A 19,279-nucleotide genomic window follows, 5' to 3' on the forward strand; every position below is an offset into this window, starting at 1 on the left:
AGCAGATTGCTGTTAGCCTGGAGCGATAGCCAGGGACAAATTGCAATAACACACTATAAACTACGGTAAACTACGGTACAGCACATATTGAAACAATAAACCCTTGAATGAGTAGAAGATCAACCAAAGACGCTTTGTAACAATGTCATCCATTATTTCTATAATGTACTACCGTCCGCCTGTTAGATTGTGATATATACTGGGGGCATGGGATTGCATCCAGCACATCCAAACCTCCAGATAATCGCCTCTCAACAAGATGGTTTCTGGTTTTCGCTTCCAACACCTTTCTTACATCCTTCCTTCATCTAACGTGGATGTCTAGGTAGAGAGTGCAATAATTGCACTCGCAATCCTCAGCAGCAGCGTTGATGTCAGGCCTTACCAAAGAAATACAAAAATAGATATTTTCTATTTTTCTTAAGGATGTGCTCAGTGATGTGCTTAGGCAAAATAATGAACATTAAATCTCTGGAGGAAATTAGGACGCAAATAGAGCTAAATTTCACAGTAGGTTTGTACCCATTATTTTTAAGTTGCCAGTAAGTTGCACTACTGTATTGATTTGAACTTTAAACTGCTTATTAGATAATGTAATTACTGACTTACTTATTAATATCTGGGCTTTGCATGTAACTACATTGACCTGAAAAACGATGAAGTCTAATCTTAACAATGTTAAGATTAGACGAATGTCAGAAATTGTTTAATTATGTTAAACCTCACATCCTACATGATGCCACCACACTAAAACATATTTTATCATATTAAGTTAAAAAAGAAAAGCAGTAGGAGTTATCACAGGTAAGTAAACATAAATGTTGAGAGAGACGTTACCTATGATACGTTGACGCCTAGCGTCTACATTACTTTGGTAGTTTGGGACCAGGTTAAACTGAAGCTTTTGAAAGCTGCTGACCCCGTTTTAGTTTGAACACGCAGGGGTTGCGTTTCTGGAGGGGCTATAACAAATCTCTGGTCCTACTTTTCACCATTTCTGCTCTTCCATTTTGTGCAACCAACTGCAGAGAGTAGACCATCTGCTTCCGGTTTTAACTGGCATGCACCAGCTCATTGTAGGTGAATGCTCACATGATATGTGTTTCCAGGCATGTAGTATAGACAGATTATTAACCAAACAGTGCTTGAACGCTCATCTGGTCAGCGATCAGACATCATTATAAAACGCTGTTTAAAAAAACAAAACATACCACAGATATGTTTGCATGTTGCCTTACCACACAACACCTCCTAAAAACCTCTTCAGTATTCAAACATGTGCAAACGATAAAGATAAGTACCCTTAACAATATGGCAATAAGGCCAAGCTCTCTTTCTGTCCATCTCCCTCCCTCTCTCACCCTCTGAAATAAATACAATTCAAAGGGCCATGCCATCCCATGCCCTGAATGGCATAGGAAATGCCAATTGCCAAAGCTTGTAAGAAATAAAATAAGATATTTCACCCTCTCTTCCTTACGTGAGCTTCTCTTGAACTCATACCTCTACAAAGTTAAGGAGTTTGCCCGTGGACAACTCAAAGCTCTTTTTGGCCCCTTCGCTCTTCCGTAGCTGGCACTCCAGGACTGCCACCCTCTTCTTCAGCTCCTCAGCTTCCTCCTGCATGACAAGAGGAGAAGAGGAAGGAGAAGACCAGAGAATGATAGCGTTATGACCGAGACAGGAAACAATCCACTGGATTGTCACAAAGAGATTCCCAGCAGGAGCGAGATATGAAATATTCATAAACGGAGATAGGTCTGGTGTAAAGGCTTGACATCTCAGAGGAGAGGATAATTAGAGTTTCTCATACAGAAATTACACTCTAAACCTTGCTGGTGTAGAAATGTAAGAATCCGGCGTCGTATTTGATTTGGATGAATCGTAAATATTGATTCTGTGCACCAGATAAAAAGGGAATAAATAAAAACATTGATTCTGTGCACCAGATAAAAAGGGAATAAATAAAAACATTGATAAACAGCCGCCATGTGGAATAAAGTTGAAGTACATAAAAATCAATGATTCTCCTCTTCTACCAGTCCCACAGCCACGGCCTTCGCACAAAAGAAGAATTTTCAGACTGATCAGAATCATCCGAAGACCCCAGCTGACCTCTGGTTTGCTAGGCATTTTAAATTTGGATAACTCTCTCTGTCTCTGTCTCTCTCCCTCCCTCCCATTCTGTATGCTGCAAATATCCTTAAGCAATTTGGTTGACTGCTTGACTGGAGGGAGTGAGGACAGAGAGTGAATTTCCAGAAATCTAGACTGAAGCCCTCCAGTTTATGGGTATATGAGAAGAGGAAGTGGAGATCGGCTTTCACCGATTGTTTACACTTTTTTTATTTATTATTAAATCCTTGAGCAAGGCAGGTACCGGACACAGAGTAGAACTATGGTGGTTGTCCAGTTCTTCAGTCCATGAAGGCAAATTAATGAAAAGAAGCAACGCCCGAACAGGGACTTGAACCCTGGACCCTCAGATTAAAAGTCTGATGCTCTACCGACTGAGCTATCCGGGCTCTGACAGCACACAGTTTGCAGTTTTAAAATAGACGCGCACGTTGTGCTGTTTCAAAAGCTTTACTTATGGAAAGTAAGTTGACGATGAGCTCTGTGTTTGCAAGTCACAAACATCAGTATAGCCGTAAGCAATAGACACTCGTCTAAATACGTCTCTTTTATTTATTTTTTTAGAAAGTATCCTCAAAACCTTTAGAATTGCCTTTTGCAATTGCATGTCAGTGTTGCCCAACCCCAATGTTGGGAAACACTGCACTTATGCAAAATCACTAAAATGTGTGTTCATGAACCGTGCAGTTCCCTAAACAGACATGGATTCAGTTCACATTGAATCCAGATGAAAGCATTTGGCAGAAAGCCACCTTTCTGCCCCATTCCTATTCACATACAAATCAGTCAATTCAATTCCCCTTCACGGTGTTGGTTGAAGAAGAGACAAGAGTTCAGCGGCAGGTCTGAGGCCGTACCTTGGGGTTGAAGGGCTGTCCGGCCCTCTGCGTTTTCAGCTCTGCGATCTCAGTCTCCAGCAGGTGGATGACCTCCTCGTAGTCCATCTCCATGCCTCGGGCCTGCTTCTGGGCCACCTCCGCCAGCTGCACCCGGCACCGCAGGGCCCTGCTCTCCACTGCTCCGGATTGGACCTCCTGACACACACACACGCACACGGACACAGACACACGCACGCACGCACGCACGCACGCACGCACGCACACACGCACAGACACACACACACACACACACACGCACACACACACGCACACACACAGAGGCCTCAGTTCCACCCCATGCAACACAAACAAGAACTGGAATCATATTGTTTTAATGGATCAAAGCAAACAGAGCATGAGCATAGCGCTGTATATAGGACCCAAGGCACATTATGGACGCGGAAGTGAGAGATAAAGCGGAAATGAAATTAGAGAGGGTACAGATATATTATTGAGGGTAGGAATGGAAGCATGGAGGCATGGAGGAAGTTATTGAATATAAATTATTGTTACAGTAAGGCTGGAACAGTCACACATGCATACTTTAGTGAAGGCAGTCTCTGTATCAAACACAGTATTTTAATTGACCAACGTACAACACTTGTCAACTGCACACACACGCACACACACATGCACTAATACAGAGAAGATGGAAGCAACTCTTCAAACTGAATATGTTGAAAATAGCATTAACAGAACCTCCTCAAGCACCGAGCTGACTTAGACGTTGAAGAGCAATGACACACACTGTTTCATGGTGATGGAGGATAAGGGGGCTTTTTGTATTTTCAACATTTCCCTCTTCCTGAAACGAGGTGCTCGAGTCAGGATTTAGCATTCTTGCACGCCAGGACGCATTAATGTCAGAAGATTACATTCTCATTCCTGCCTGCGGTGGGTTCTGCTGAATGCATATTCTGTGCAAAAAAAACTCTCAGCATGCTCCGAGATGTAATGCTGAAGCTGTTTTAGTTATAAATAGTTCCTACTTAGCAACTTGCTCAAAAATGTCATTTTATAAGTGGGGCAAGGAAAAATTGCCTTCAAATGATTGAGTTATATTGGCAAGTCTATCTTGGTATTATAATCATATAAGAGAGTAATTGGTCATTTAAGAGCATGAAAGAAAAGGCAGTAAAAGGTAAAAATGCAGTAAAAAAACGACCAACAGCCTTGACAGCCTCTTAATACCCAACATTTTGCACTCAAGATTGTCGACCGTGACCACTTTTCACAAACATTTCACATCAAAATCGGTATAAATTAGAATCTATAATCACTACAAACAAAATCTGGATCTATCTATTAGAACAATCCATCTCATGATATATAATAATCAAAAGTGTGATAAAATAACTATGTGTGTAAATATAACTTACACTCCATTTTACACTAAATATTTGCCACGTTTTACAATCTTTCCAACCACTTTACACCAATACTCTTTGCGCTCCTTTCACCCAAATGCAGAGGCCCCTTGAGTCTGTTTATCTACTCATCCACAGGGAACCATGTGACTTCAGCCCTGGCTCCCCGGGGGCTCCCAGCACCAGACTGTACTGAACCAGACACCAAGCGCTTGGGCCTCAAAGCCTTTAGCTGAGCCCTCTCTTCTCTTACTCTAATGACCACCTGGTCACTGGACAGCTGCTGGTTACAGGAGGAGTAAGAGTGAGCGGTGGACTCACCATTTACCTCTGCTAGGCTTTACAAAAAGGTTTCAGACAAAATATTGTCAAACTGATGTTTTCGTAATTTCTTAATTGATTATACAGCTCAAATTGTACTTTGCATCCTCTTGCTTAAAGTTCATTAACATTATTCCTAATCTTGCTTTAGTCTCCGTTGGTTTTATGCTGGCAGCCATCGAAGAGTACGCTAAAAATACCACACTGACACTCGAGCACTTGCTACTGCTGTACCGCGAGACCCCAGCACAGCAGCACGCCCACGGTACCTCTTAGCCCCGCAGCTGCTGTGATACCACTTGAACCTGCGGCTAGGCTACTGTACCGCTAACCCTGCGGCTAGGCTACGGTACCGCTAGACCATGGCTTGGCTACGGCACCGCCTGACCGTGCGGCTAGGCAACGGTACCACTGACCCTGCGGCTAGGCTATGGTACCTCTAGACCACGCGGCTAGGCTACCGTACCACTGACCCCGCGGCTAAGCTATGGTACCTCTAGACCACGCGGCTAGGCTTCGGTACCATTGTACCCACGGCTCGGCTATGGTACTGCTGGACCACGGTTCGGCTACGGTACTACATGACCACGGATCGGCTACGGTACTACTTGACCCTGCAGCTGGGATACAGTATCCGCTAGACCAAGGGCTATGCTAGCTTAATTTCACAATGGGTACAATTTCAACTAGCACGTAGCTTAAAATAACCTGGACATATTTGTAGTCGATGCTGATAGATAATTGATTTCATAACTGAAACCTTACATTTTATAACTGATATATAATGCAAATAAATGCTGGCCAGCTCGTACCTATCTCTACGTTTACAAGAATCGTACCATCGACCGTTCCAAAGCCCCTCCCACTAACACCCAAGACAGCTGAGCTTGGTAGTTCACGCTGTTGCAACGAGATAGTTTTTTTATTCTAAAAGTCTCCTGCTACTCACTGGCAGGGTTTCAACCTTAGACGTTGCGACTTTAAGTTATGTTAAGGTTAAAATACAAAAAAAAACTTGGAATACAATAATTTTGCATGAATACATTCAAGGTTGTTGTTGTTTATCCAAATAAATGAAATGGTAGAAAGAAGATGGAGTTGATGCCGTGGGCGAACACCTTCTACGGACCAGCTTGGCTTCAGGTTCGACTCACAGCATGAGACGCCGAGGTAACCGAACCGAGATTGGTCTAGGCTTGGTATGTAAGGGCCGAACATTCTGGCTTTCCCTGAATTGTGACTTAACATACTCGGTTAACTTGGAAATCCAACTTCTTGAAACAGGGCCCAGACCAGAGCAGCTGTCAGTTGGCATCAGATAGTGATTACTCTCAGCCGGTGTGAGATCATGTCAACTCATCACGACAGCTTCAGACCAGGATGGAGGGAAGGCCAAGTCGGAGAGTGCGAGGGTCGAAAAGAGAGGAATAGCAATATGGAATGAGAGAGAGAGAGAGAGAGAGAGAGAGAGAGAGAGAGAGAGAGAGAGAGAGAGAGAGAGAGAGAGAGAGAGAGAGATCTGTGTGGGGCTCACACAGGGTTGGAAGGAAGGCCAAGGCCAAGGTGGAGCATGGTTCAATCATTGAGCAGAAACCTGGGTAATTGGATCCTTAGAATTCAGAAGCCATTAAATTATGGACCCGAATTATGCAAAGAGAAGTTTTTTATGACTCAATGAAAAAACTTAACTCACTCCAAACTTACTGGCTCAATCAAGTGCAACAACAACATTGGACTAATTTTTTAATGAAAACCAACAATAAAAAGATTCACACAACACCAATGACAAGGTCAGGGTAGTAGCTCCCAAGCTGGAAGTTGCATCACTAAATATGGAAATGACACCTTCAATCTCTTACAAGCTACTGGAAACCAGCATTCCCAGATTCATGGCCACACTGGCTGCAGGTAACAATCCCACTGTCATTAATACTTTGGCTCCCACGTCGCTATGAAAGAAAGGCTTCTGTAGACTGTGAGTGATGGCTAATGCATAGGATATGCGTAAAGTGACACTTTGATGCTAACCAAAAGATAATGAAGTCATATATGCCTTTGACCATGTAGCATATTTATCAGGCTACTATATGGAAGGTGATATTCTCTGTGTGAACGGCAGTTCAATTTAACAATCAATTAAATTAGCAATGTATTGTTGTAAATAGTGTTGCGTTGTATGCTAGCAGTACATCTAGAACGAGTGAAATTAGATTACACTAAGAACAGGAACAGTATCCCGCCAGTAGAATATATTCGGTTATCATCGATTTTTTGCTGTAGGGAAACTCCCATTGGTGTCAGGATAGCTACAGAATTCCTGTCTGTCAAATTGTCTCAGAGGGTCTTGGATTTAACGATCCTCTGTTGACAGGTCTAAAGTTAGCATCCTTAGAATTTGATACATTCAATTGGCATAGAGAAAGAAGGGATACTTAAAGGAGAATTTCACCGCTGGAAACATGAATCTGTATTGAAAGTGGGTCATATATGTAGTTGATTAGTAACATATATTTCAAATGTTCTGCCTTCTTGACCGAGAAAAGGCAGACAGTGACTTTTTGACGCTTGTGGTTCGGAGACGACAACTCCCACAATGCCAATCAGTGTCACTCCCTGAGGGAAGTAACATAACAGCCAATCAGCGGCCACTCCTTGCAGTCGAGTGTGAACGGCAGCATGGAGGAGAAGTGATTGTTGCCGTTGCGGACTCCCGGATCTATATTGAAATAATATAATATAATATATAGGTATCTATATAATATAATATATCATATCATATCACGGCCAAAAGCTGTGTACGCCACACAGCTTTAGACTTTTATGACCAATAAACGTTGTTATAATGATTTATAGTCAAGTTTAACCATACTAAAGTGTCAAATAATGACGTACATGCATTTAGACGTATTCCCTGCTGACCGTCTGGGGTGGCTGTGCAGAGCGCTAAACACTAAGGACGGCGGTCGCCATTCACTTGTTCAAATTTCCAGGATTTATCACGTAGGAATTTTTAATGCTGCAACATGCTCTTCCGGAAGGTAACCAATCACATCAGAGTGGGGTTGGCAGGAGGGGGGCGAGGGGGCGGAGAAGGACGAAGCCGAGTGTTGACAGAGAATGGTAAAAGCGCCCAGATGAGTGGAAGAGTTTCCTGAAAATCTACATCGTTTTTTGTGCTGAGATTCGTGTCAAGTTGCTCTATAGGAGTCATTATTAATAAATTAAGACCAGAAAAGTAGTATAATAGGAGATCTATAAAGACTGCGTCTGGTTCTCGGACGTCTCTGGTACTTCTACAACAAGTAAAGACTTGTAGTGGGGGTTATCTCGGCCAGAGTCCTGCACGGGTTCGGGTACCCGACACAATTTGGATGTAATGGGGGAAAGATAATGTAATGTGTTGGACACGGATGGTGGTCTGGTCGGACGCCTGAACAGCGCGGGTCAGTCGCGGGTTTTGCGATTGCGAGCCCGACTTCTCCGGTGCTGGATATGTTATTCAGGAGCAGAGGAGTCAACAAAACCGTCCACAGTGGATGATGTTCTATCTTTGCACAGCAATCTAAAGCACCACGCCAAACACCAGATATTGTAATTCCCCGGTGTTCCATCTAATGTGTCTAATTTTGGTTCGGTGCGGGTCGGGCGTCGGTATCAATTTATGGTGGGTCTGGTCGGGTGCGGAATGTAATCTTTGGGTACGGGCGTGTGCAAAATAACACCCGTGTATTGATTCTTGGTCATGGTGGACTAGGAATTGGGGGAAGAAACGTTGGCTTTGACTCTCTGAAGTCCAAATTGAACCGCAACTTCAGATTGATGTGGAAGGACCAGAGACGTCGGAGAACCCGACGCAGTCGTTTATTCATAATATCATCCTGAGGCGCAAACAGAATTTGGCCATAATATTATAGATAATATTATTATAGATGTCTATATAGAGCTCAAGGTCTCCCGCCGGAGCTCACAGAGTATTCTAGAATATCTTATAGAACACTGCCAAAAACTGTGTGCACCGGATGATATTATGAATAGACGACTGCGTCTCTGGTACTACATCATTGCTTCTTTAGCGCTTGTGTGATCTACCGGATCAGCGAAATAAAAGATATAACAGCATATTGATGAATGATCCATGGTTGCATATCTTTTATTTTGCAATACTTTTTTAATAAATTGGGCATCACACAACATATCATCCTTATTTTATGGCTGCCTTCTATGGAATAAACCTTGCATTTAACTAGCAGTGTTTTATTAGCTGCTAGTTATTTTACCTGATGCAAATTTTGCATATTACTATAACTATGCTTCAGGTAAAATATTGCTGAGTTTTAAATGACCGTGGTGAAGACAAAGAACAAAACTTGAAACGTAACACTCAGGATAAGGTGGAGAGCTTGCGTGGGATTCAGAGGTCGAAAATGAGCATTACTGCACCTGTAGCTAAATTTAGCCGAGGAGGACAGAGAACATTCGTATGATATTAAACACATACATTCCTATCTTCAAATACACTACCCACACACACCTCCACCTGCTCTCAGTGTCCACATCCTAGATGAAATCCCTGTGGATTTCACAACACAACACAAATATTCAGAGCTTGCTCATGACTAGGTAGGTGTCTTGTTTTATTTGGTCGATTCCGACCAGCTACTCTGGTGGGAATGGCGGGATGAATGAATCCAAAGCAAGTCTGACTCCATTCTATCTATACTCTGTTTTCTTAGTTGAACAACCTCTATTGATATCACTGTACATGCATGCCCCATGTAGTGTTTCTAATACATAGATTTATTTCTGGTGGCCTGCCACCACATATTGATCTTCCCTTTTCCCCCCTATTTAAAATGGTTTAAATCATATTCCATTATGTGCGCACACAGGGCAATGCTTTTCTTTCTCCCTCCCAACACACTTACAACGGCCCATCTGTTAATAGCCCCACCTCCCCACGTACAATCTCAATCAAAACATGATCATGCGCGGTACGAACAAATGTTGTTGGCCTTTCCTGCAGAGAAGAGGGCTGGTCGAATTCCTTGACAGGAGTTCACTAATAGTTAGTATCATGAACACCACTGCCCAAATGTGTCCTAAACTGATGCATTAAAGTTAACTCTGAGAAGCTAGACTAACTATGTTCTTAACACAACGCCGCCCTTCTTAAACTCTTCAAATAACTTCAGCAAGCATATGAGGAGCCTAGCTAGCTAAGGATAGCTGTAAGTTAACGTAAAAATACAGCTTGGTTGACCAGGTTATTACACTGTACTTAGCTTCTAGTCAATATCCACTGCTCATTTGCCACAAAGTACATTGTGCAAAAATATTTGTAGCGAAGCAGCTTATGTACTTTAGTATTAAGTAAGTCATTTAAAAGTGTGTGTGTGCCTCCTCCCCTCCACCCTCGCCAAAAACGATCTAATCTTGTGGGAAACACCCGTCTCATTCGATTTTTCTACTCATTTGGGTCCCCAAGAGTGAAGTCTATCATCTCCTTCTTTCTTTATTCATCCATCTTCCACATTGCCAGGTTCTCTCTTGGAACACTGGTTCACAGAATTCAATTCACAGATCCCCCTGCTGACAATAGCAATTGCAACAGATGGATTACTTTCACTCGCTATGTGTGCGTGTGTGTGTGTGTGTGTGTGTGTGCGCTTGTCAAATGCAAAGTAGTAATGCTGTGTGATGCCAAAATAAGAGCCCCACACTGTGTGACCTACATCCTGTCTTTCTCTGGGATCTTAAAACATAAATTATAAAACATCTTAAAAAACATCACCGCATGGGGCGTCCTTGGTTTCACTCAAAACCACTCACGTCTCCTTTTCTCCCACAATGCCTCGCTCTTTCTCATGTGCGTTTACGCAGAAGTTTCCGCAAGTGTCCATGTGTGTGCGTGATGTCTACAGTTGCGCACATTTGGGTGCGGAAAAAAACGGCGGATGTGGGCATGTTTGCAGCTGTGTGTTTCCATCCAAGTGTGTGAACAATCGCGCCCCCTCACGGGTCACATGACCTCTGACTCTCGGGGGTCTCTGGTCTGTCATTATTGGAATGAGTCAGGCCAGCAGGAAAGGAGCTATAACGGATAGTACCATAGGAGAACACACACCCAACACCGAATGAACCAACATATAATCAAATGTAGCAGTAACACCTGTGATACGCCCCGCACAAATCAATATTCACAGGCAGGGAACCAGACGGCTACCTGTATCCTACCTTTTGTTTCCTGTGATGTGAAAGGAGCCAATTAACCTGGTTATACAACCGCGTTGCCCATAGGCAGTGGCAGTCACTTTAAAGGCTGCAGGTCTGGTGTGTCATGACTATAAGAAGTCAACCAAGTCAGCGAGCAGGATACAATTACTGTCTCATTGACCGAACCCTAATGACACGAAAATCGTTGTCAAGTGATCGTTTTTGAGGCTACTGCATTCTGCAAATTTCAGGTGTTTAGGGCGTATATCAGCCGATAAGGATAGGTGACCGATTTATCGGTGCACCATTTATATGTCTATATATATAGACACCCATACAAACACACACACATACCTACGTATGTATAATATATACATACACGAACAAGGGCCCCTTTGGAGGAGACATGGATTTAGTGCCCCGCAGCCCATAGCACTGTCTCTATATCTGGATATTGATTGGGTTACATAATGATGACCAAACTCAAACGCAAAAGAGGGAGCAAAAAAGGGAGGTGGGCGAAGAGAGGGACAGGAGTGCGGGAGTGGGACTCTCGCAGGGCTCTGATTCAGAACTATTTAGGGCCCCAGAAGCCTCATGCTCCACCGTGGCCTTCCTTCCAACCCTGTGGGCCCACACAGTCCTCTCTCTCTCTCTCTCTCTCTCTCTCTCTCTCTCTCTCTCTCTCTCTCTCTCTCTCTCTCTCTCTCTCTCTCTCTCTCTCTCTCTCTCTCTCTCTCTCTCTCTCTCTCTCTCTCTCTCTCTCACCTGTCATCCTATACGCCATTTCAGAGTGAACAGAGACATGGAGGTTGATTGTCAGGGTTTATTTTCCATGTATGAAGTTAATTGTGTGAAAAACTAATTGTGTGTCCACGTCGTGTGTGTGTGTGTGTGTGTGTGTGTGTGTGTGTGTGTGTGTGTGTGTGTGTGTGTGTGTGTGTGTGTGTGTGTGTGTGTGTGTGTGTGTGTGTGTGTGTGTATGTGTGTTTGTCCACATCATGCGTGTGTTTGAAGATACTGGCGCTTACACCACTGTAAAAGCTTCAATATTCAGTTAAATTGCCTCTAATTGATCTCACAATAGAATAGTTATTTTTGGCTGCCCTGTTCCGTTGATACGTGGCTGAGCAATATGGGAAATATACGGCTTTATCGACCCTGGTATCCTGGATATTTGAAATTAAACACATTCATATCTGCTATGTAATGAGCCACATGTGGTTTTCTTTATTCTGGTTTGACAATCAAAGGGTGCATGGTAAAATGTGAGATTCAATGCACTTACTGATTTCTTAAATTACCTCTAAATAAAGTGCTATTTAAATTGATATAATATTATTAGAATTATTATTAAAGCAGTTTAAACTTGGAGGATTTATCTTGTAAACTGCAAAAAGTGCATTGAGCATCTAGACAGGGATATTAATCATATTTATCATTGTGGTTGTTACCAATAATAAATCAGTTAGCATCATCATAAAATCTGTAATTATTCTTATTACCAGAAAGATAAGGCCTTTTTTCCATTTGAAAAAAGATGCAGATTCAACTGACCAACCAAACACATGGTAAAGTAGCCAGCCAATAGGATGCCTCTGACCTGCTTGACCTTGTTAAGCTCCTCCTCTGTCACGAGATGCAGTCTCTGAGACTCAGCCAGTTGAACCTGGGGAGGAGAATAAGGTGCGACGAATGCTTCATTTAGATCAAACTTCAATTAATTTTACCTGACGGTACCTCACGGTCACATTGCAGTCTGTAAGTGACCATAGACATAGAAAAATATTTTTTTCCTTAGTCCATAGGCTTACTACCATTGGAAGTGGTACAGTCTGCTATCGGCACAAGGGGAATTGCCATGATGTGAATCACCTTTGACAGATACAGGTGCCTTAGGAAGCTATAATTTGAGTGTAATTTGAAAGAAATTACCTAGCTATCCATCAGCTATGAGAGTGAATTGCTGGGTTCTAACCAATCAGGGCATGTCTTCCCTGATTGGTTCAGAGAATCCATCTTGGCTGTCGTTGCAAGGTGTGTGAATGCAATGGCTCGTCCAATTTTCCATCTCTCAAATCGTACCCACAGCCCATACCTTTAAAAGCCTCCGTATTTCAAAGAGCGTTGTCAGGACGATAAGCTTGTTGTTGAAATGTGTGGGATTTTGGTGAGGTTAAAGGATTCAGGCGGAGGATTTAGATGTTGCTGATAGAACTTTTTTCAGGGGGAATGAAAGCAGGAAATGTACCTGTAGCTTCTGGATCTCTCTCAGCGCCTCGATGTGGTCCTTCCTCAGTCGCTCCATCTCTTCCAGATCGTCAGAGTCTGACAGTGATGGCTACACAGACAGACACACACACAAACACAAACACACACACACACACACACACACACACACACACACACACACACACACACACACACACACACACTCACACAGAAGAAGATATCAGTAGAGCACGCTGTTTCTGTTGGGTTGGTCTCTAGCAGTACACCCTGAAATATCGTTAACCACGATTTGCATTATTTAACAGGCTGGCTGGTGGACTTAATATTATTTTATTTTAAGATGAGGATGCCTGGAGTGACTCAGAGGAAATAATAGAACGATAAAATAAAACACAAAACATCAAATATCATTATGATATTCGTACAAAAACTATTTAACGGATGTAACCTTTCTGTACTCCATTTGTGATTCTATATAGGGTCCATATTTCGTACCATTGAATTAAAATGTTTAGAGGGTTCGTCACTACATGTTTCTTTACTGACCTTATGGCACTAACTAAGCACGGAAGCCAACACGAGCACAATGGAAAATACAACGTAGACACTCGGCACGCATGTTCTGATCTACTGACACTGTTAATAAAGGTCAACCAATACCCCGATCAATACTTTAGAGTGGAAGCATAAACAACGGGGAAACAACAGAGGGAACAGTCAACAAAATACTGTAGACAATTTTTGCTAGCACATATTAAGTCAAAGACTAATGCTAATCAGGCTCAAAAGGAAGAGACTATGCTTTGTTTAAAGAAGATTTGTTCAAGATTCAGAGGAGAATGATGTTTTATACTCATTTATATTATAATTATTGCGATCTATGCATTGTATATGTATATATATATATATATATATGATATTTTAATTGTTAATTACGCGCTTTAAATCAGAAATCTGCTTATTTGTTGTACATTTTCAGATGAAATCGTCTTTCTACTATACTTGTGTAAGTAAACATATAGCTTTATCCCGTCGGTTTTTACAAAACTTATTCATGAAGCCCTTTTAGTTTCTTTGTAGTCACTCCAATCGTTGTTCTCACCCTTTCGTCTTTTACCTGCCAAATGGTCAAATCTATCAACCAAGTTGGTGGCAGGTTTTGATTTTGTACATTCTAAGTCCCTTTGAATAACAACATTTGCTAAAGTCACTTTGAATAAATGTTTGCTAAAAGTTCACCTGAGTAATGCTGTTTAACCACTGTCTTAGTAGCCTCTGTAGATAGATGCCCTATATCTGGAAGTATATAAATGAAATATGGAGATTTGTGTACCAGTGGGTTTGAGGGAGACTCTAGAAGACTGGACAGGTCATCAGAGGAGAACTTTGACCCCACCTGGGACACTGGCACACCATCCTGAAGCTGGGGCTTGAAGAGCTCCTTGGATAGGCTCTCAAACTCTACCCCCACACACATGCACGCACACACGCACACGCACACACACACACACACACACACACACACACACACACACACACACACACATAACCACAAACACATATTGAGCAAATAGAAGCAAAAAACATTGACAAGAACACCCCAAAAAACAGAACAGAGCCAAAACAGAGCTAGCACAATGTTAACATGGTTTACTGTAACAACTACTTCTACCAACACACATCAGTACGTACACACAAGGCTGAGTATCACGCTAGGCTCGGGTGTTAGCTTAGCATGTAAACCCTAACCCGAGAAGAACACAGCCATGTGGGCTAACACATGGCTCAGCCACATAGCGAGGCCATGGCCAACAGTGAAGTAAAGGTGGAGGTTGAGGCGGAGGTTAATGTGGGGGTCAGGGTTAGGTTAGGGGCTGCCAGGTCTTACCTGCGTAGGCCACGGTCCCAGCTGTGTCTGCCCGGAGTCGAGACCTCAGTGCCTGCCTCTGTGACTCTGTGGGCTTCAAGCCAAGCACATCCAGAGCCTGGGAACAAACAAACACACAGACACACACACACACACATACACGCAAATGTGTAAACACAACCCGTGATCACACAGCAATGAAGGCAATTACACCGACACGCACATAAATCAATAACATACAAAATTACACAACCACACAACATTTATACACACACAAACACAAACATAGGTGCAGAGAATGTATATAAAACACACAAACTTAACATAACACAATGTATCAACCAATACACTGTATGTTGCTTTTACACAAACACACACATCACACACATGAGAGAACTCACGCACACAGGATCACAGCAATGGCGTGACTAAATTGAATACAATCCATTGATATTGTTCATGCTGCTTGCTTCTTTCTCTCTCTCCCTCTCGCACACACACACACACACACACACACACACACACACACACACACACACACACACACACACACACACTCCCATCTGAATCCGATTGTCTGAGTAGGCCATTTGAGACTGATGGCTAATTAAACAATTGAACATTTGAAAAAAACATGGATTTCATTGGCCTTTTTCTCCTAGCCCACTCACTCTTGCACACACACACACACACACACACACACACACGCACACACACACATACAAACACACGTGCACTCTCTCTCTCTCTCCCACATACACACACATGGACCCACGGACCTGCTCCAGCCTCTCCAATTTCAGGCGATGTTGGGGGCCGAGGGAGCTCTTCCAGGGGGGGGCTGGGATGTCTGCAGTATGGCCGCTGGGGGGGGGGTCTGGAACCACAGGGAGTGTGGTGCTTGGTATTAGACCTGGTGGTAAAGCCCTGCTTCACCACCAGCAATAATGTTGAGCAGTCATTTCAGAAAAACAACCCTGCAGTGACAACAAATACGCACATTAAATACGCTCTAACCGGCTAGTTAAAAGTATTTACATTTTTTGTGTACTCCTATCAGGTTGATTCCACTTCCCTTGCTTTATGCTTAGCATACAAGTGGTTCCAGAATAGGAATCCACCACGAGTCCCTTTACTGAGCAATGGACAAGACTCTGGCAGTAAGTGACATCACCGAATTCGCTGACGTGAATGAGCAGGTTCCCCTGGTTGACACAGCAGGCCCAGGCTCCGCTCTGCTGTCCCCTTTCTTCGGCCAATCAGACGACAGACCTCCTGCCCGCCTCACTTCCTCTTCCTTCAGGTTACACGCAATGCACCATCTGTCTCTCTCCCTGTATCTTCCTCTCTATTCTGTTTCTTGGTCTCTTTCTCACTCCCTCAGTTATATGTGACAAAAATAAATGCTAAAATGCAGTTCTCGCCCCAAAGTCAGTGAACTAGCCAATAGGAAAACAAAAATAGATGAGGGATAGACAGAGAGAGAAAGTAAGACTGACGCACAACAGAGCGGTTGTACCTGGCCAGGTGTCGATAGCGCTGTCAGTGGAGACACACTTTGGTTCTGTTCTGACGGGCGCCGCGTGCACCTACAATTGTTCACCGGAGAACATGGAGGCATTAAAAGGATGTGTGTGTGTCCGTGTGCATATCGATGTGTGTGTGTGTGTGTGTGGGTGGTGTAATCGTTCCCATCACCCACACTGTGCTCTCCACGTATAGGGTGTACTGAGAGCTAGGACCCAGAGCATCAACACCTCCTTTTATAGACTGGCCATTCAATTTAATTACATGCTGGCGCCTTTTATTCATCATAATTATTACAATTTGTCAATTTCACTTTAAGTTAAGTTATCCTTTATTTATCCCTTTTTAGGGGGAAATTCTTCTCTGCTTTTGACCCATCCGGGTAGCCGGTGAACACATACACACACGGAGGTCCACACGGAGGTCCACACACATAGGGGCACACACTTAAGGGCACACCGGCACTCCCGGAGCAGTGGGCTGCCGCGGTGCAGCGCCCGGGGAGCAGGTGGGGGTTTCAGGTGCCTTGCTCAACGGCACCTGAAATCCGTGGAGGCTCGGGATTCGAACTGGCCACCCAGTCCAACTCCTTAACCAGTATGCCACGGATGCCCCTTTCACTCACAATTACTAATTCAAACAATAGAAAACATTAGAACTAACGGTGTACTGAAGTTATATTCAACACATTATTGGTGCCAATTATTCTAATCATTCCTATTACTATTCCGATTCCAGGGAAAAAACAGCAAATAATATCCCTTTTCTGGTGAAAACCCCTAGGTTTGAAGGAGCAGGCCCCCCACCTGGCTGACGTTGAGCACGGGCGGCGTGGGCAGCGCTATGCTGGGCAGGGGGGGGGCGTACGGCGACGGGGGGCAGTTTGGTCAAGAGGCCAGCCTGGGAGTGCAGCGGCCCCAGCCCTGGAGCCGAGGCCTGGGACACAGTGCCCCCTACAGGCCCCTGCAGGGAGATGGTGGGGCTCTGGGTTTCACTGCTGGAGCCGGACGAAGACCGCCGCCTGATGAAGGCTATCTCCACCGTGGGGTCCGGTCTGGGGGAGAGGGGGTTTTAAAGCAACAGGAAACGGAAATTGATTTTGAAGTATGTGTTATTAAGTCCAAGCAGAGTCCAAATCAATGCAAATAGTTAAATAATTAGTCTTAACAACAAGCTCTGGGTGGCGACCTCCAACTAATCAGATTATCACAAATCAGATCAATGCGATTCCTCCCCCATATTATGGTTAATCCCGGCCAATTCACATCTTTATTCTGAAAATAATCCAATCACATAAGGACTCTTAAATTCTTACTGACCTGAGTTTTGTGCTTGCCAGGATGCTCTGAGCCTCCTCATTGCTCGCTCCGATCAAAGACTCCTTGTTGATGGACACAAGCTGGTCCCCTACCTGCAGTCTGCCATCCTGAAAAAGAAAAATGCCCACAACAATCAAATTCATTAAATTGTCCATCAACAATATAGAAAGATGGTGGGGCTCATTAAAATAGTAAATTTGGGCACCGTCAGAAGAGGATCTTTTACCACACAAGTTTTCCACCCATCAAAATCCCCTTTGGATATTTATCCTTATTTTGAAAGGATCGACAATTTTCTATCAATAACCAAATAAAGTCAACTCAGTCCACTTCAGAGGGTCCAAGGCCCTTGAAACTAGCATATGTATTAATTTACATTCAAATGTTGATGCATACATGTTGCTACCTGAAGTGTATTAGAATCATACCAGGCCATCTGACGGTTCACAGTGGATGTATGTATTCACCTTCTGACAGTCTCCTCCTGGCACCATCTCCTGAATGAAAACCATTGGTCCTTCAGGGCTGTTGGTCCCGCCTTTAATGACGAGCCCTAACCCTGTTCCCTTGGAGACGCATATCAACCGAATGAGACTGTCACTTAGGAAGAGGGAACGTAAAGACATAGATTGAGAGACACAGGAGAGAGAGGGAAAGAGAGAGAGAGACATAGACAGGGAGGAAGAGAGAGAGACAGAGAGAGAGAGAGAGAGAGAAAGAGAGAGAGAGAGAGAGAGAGAGAGAGAGAGGGGGGGGGAGGAAGAGAGAGAGAGAGAGAGAGAGAGAGAGAGAGAGAGAGAGAGAGAGAGAGAGGAGAGAGAGAGAGAGAGGAGAGAGAGAGAGAGAGAGAGGGGGAGAGAGAGAGAGAGAGAGGGGGGGGGAGGAAGAGAGAGAGAGAGAGAGAGAGAGAGAGAGAGAGAGAGAGAGAGAGAGAGGAGAGAGAGAGAGAGAGAGAGAGAGAGAGAGAGAGAGGGGGGAGGGAGAGAGAGAGAGAGAGAGGGGGGAGAGAGAGAGAGAAACAATTCTAATTGAAATCGTCTCAGTAATCATTGTCCTTCCCTCCCTCTCTGTCTGTCACTCCAGAGGATGGAGGTTTAGGCTTTGTCATTTGAAGCATGACGGATGTTTATTTCTTCAAAGACTCTCGATGTTGGTGGTTGTTGTGAGTTTGGTTTTGTTTGATTGACTGCTTCACAATAGCAATCTGCTGCCGATGGGGGCCGAGATAAACAAGCAGCCCACTCATGAGCTCACGCTAGCTCATTGCAGAGGAGGACCGCCTTACAAGTAGCACAGGATGGAACACCTTTGTATGTGATATAAACGTATATGCCGCCATGTTTATGTATTATACATCAGTTATGTGTCTTTGTATATCTTTTAGAATACAGTGTGAACTGTAAAATAATCGGAGAGTAT

General features: G+C 43.7%; 1 protein-coding gene and 1 non-coding gene across 2 annotated transcripts in view; both read right to left on the minus strand.

The window, feature by feature from the left end:
• The window catches only part of stxbp4 (syntaxin binding protein 4), a 43,693-nt gene that overhangs the window by 14,330 nt on the left and 10,084 nt on the right, over nt 1–19,279 (minus strand). The window contains 11 exon segments of the mRNA XM_060037255.1: nt 1,504–1,620; nt 2,994–3,170; nt 12,519–12,584; nt 13,167–13,256; nt 14,481–14,608; nt 15,036–15,132; nt 15,794–15,891; nt 16,534–16,603; nt 17,289–17,595; nt 17,861–17,967; nt 18,328–18,460. Coding sequence (XP_059893238.1) covers nt 1,504–1,620; nt 2,994–3,170; nt 12,519–12,584; nt 13,167–13,256; nt 14,481–14,608; nt 15,036–15,132; nt 15,794–15,891; nt 16,534–16,603; nt 17,289–17,595; nt 17,861–17,967; nt 18,328–18,460 — 1,390 coding nt within the window.
• On the minus strand, nt 2,453–2,525 carry trnak-uuu (transfer RNA lysine (anticodon UUU)). Its single transcript has one exon. It is a non-coding gene; the product is annotated as a tRNA-Lys (tRNA).

Source organism: Gadus macrocephalus, chromosome 18 (assembly GCF_031168955.1).
Source record: "Gadus macrocephalus chromosome 18, ASM3116895v1".
NCBI lineage: Eukaryota > Metazoa > Chordata > Actinopteri > Gadiformes > Gadidae > Gadus > Gadus macrocephalus.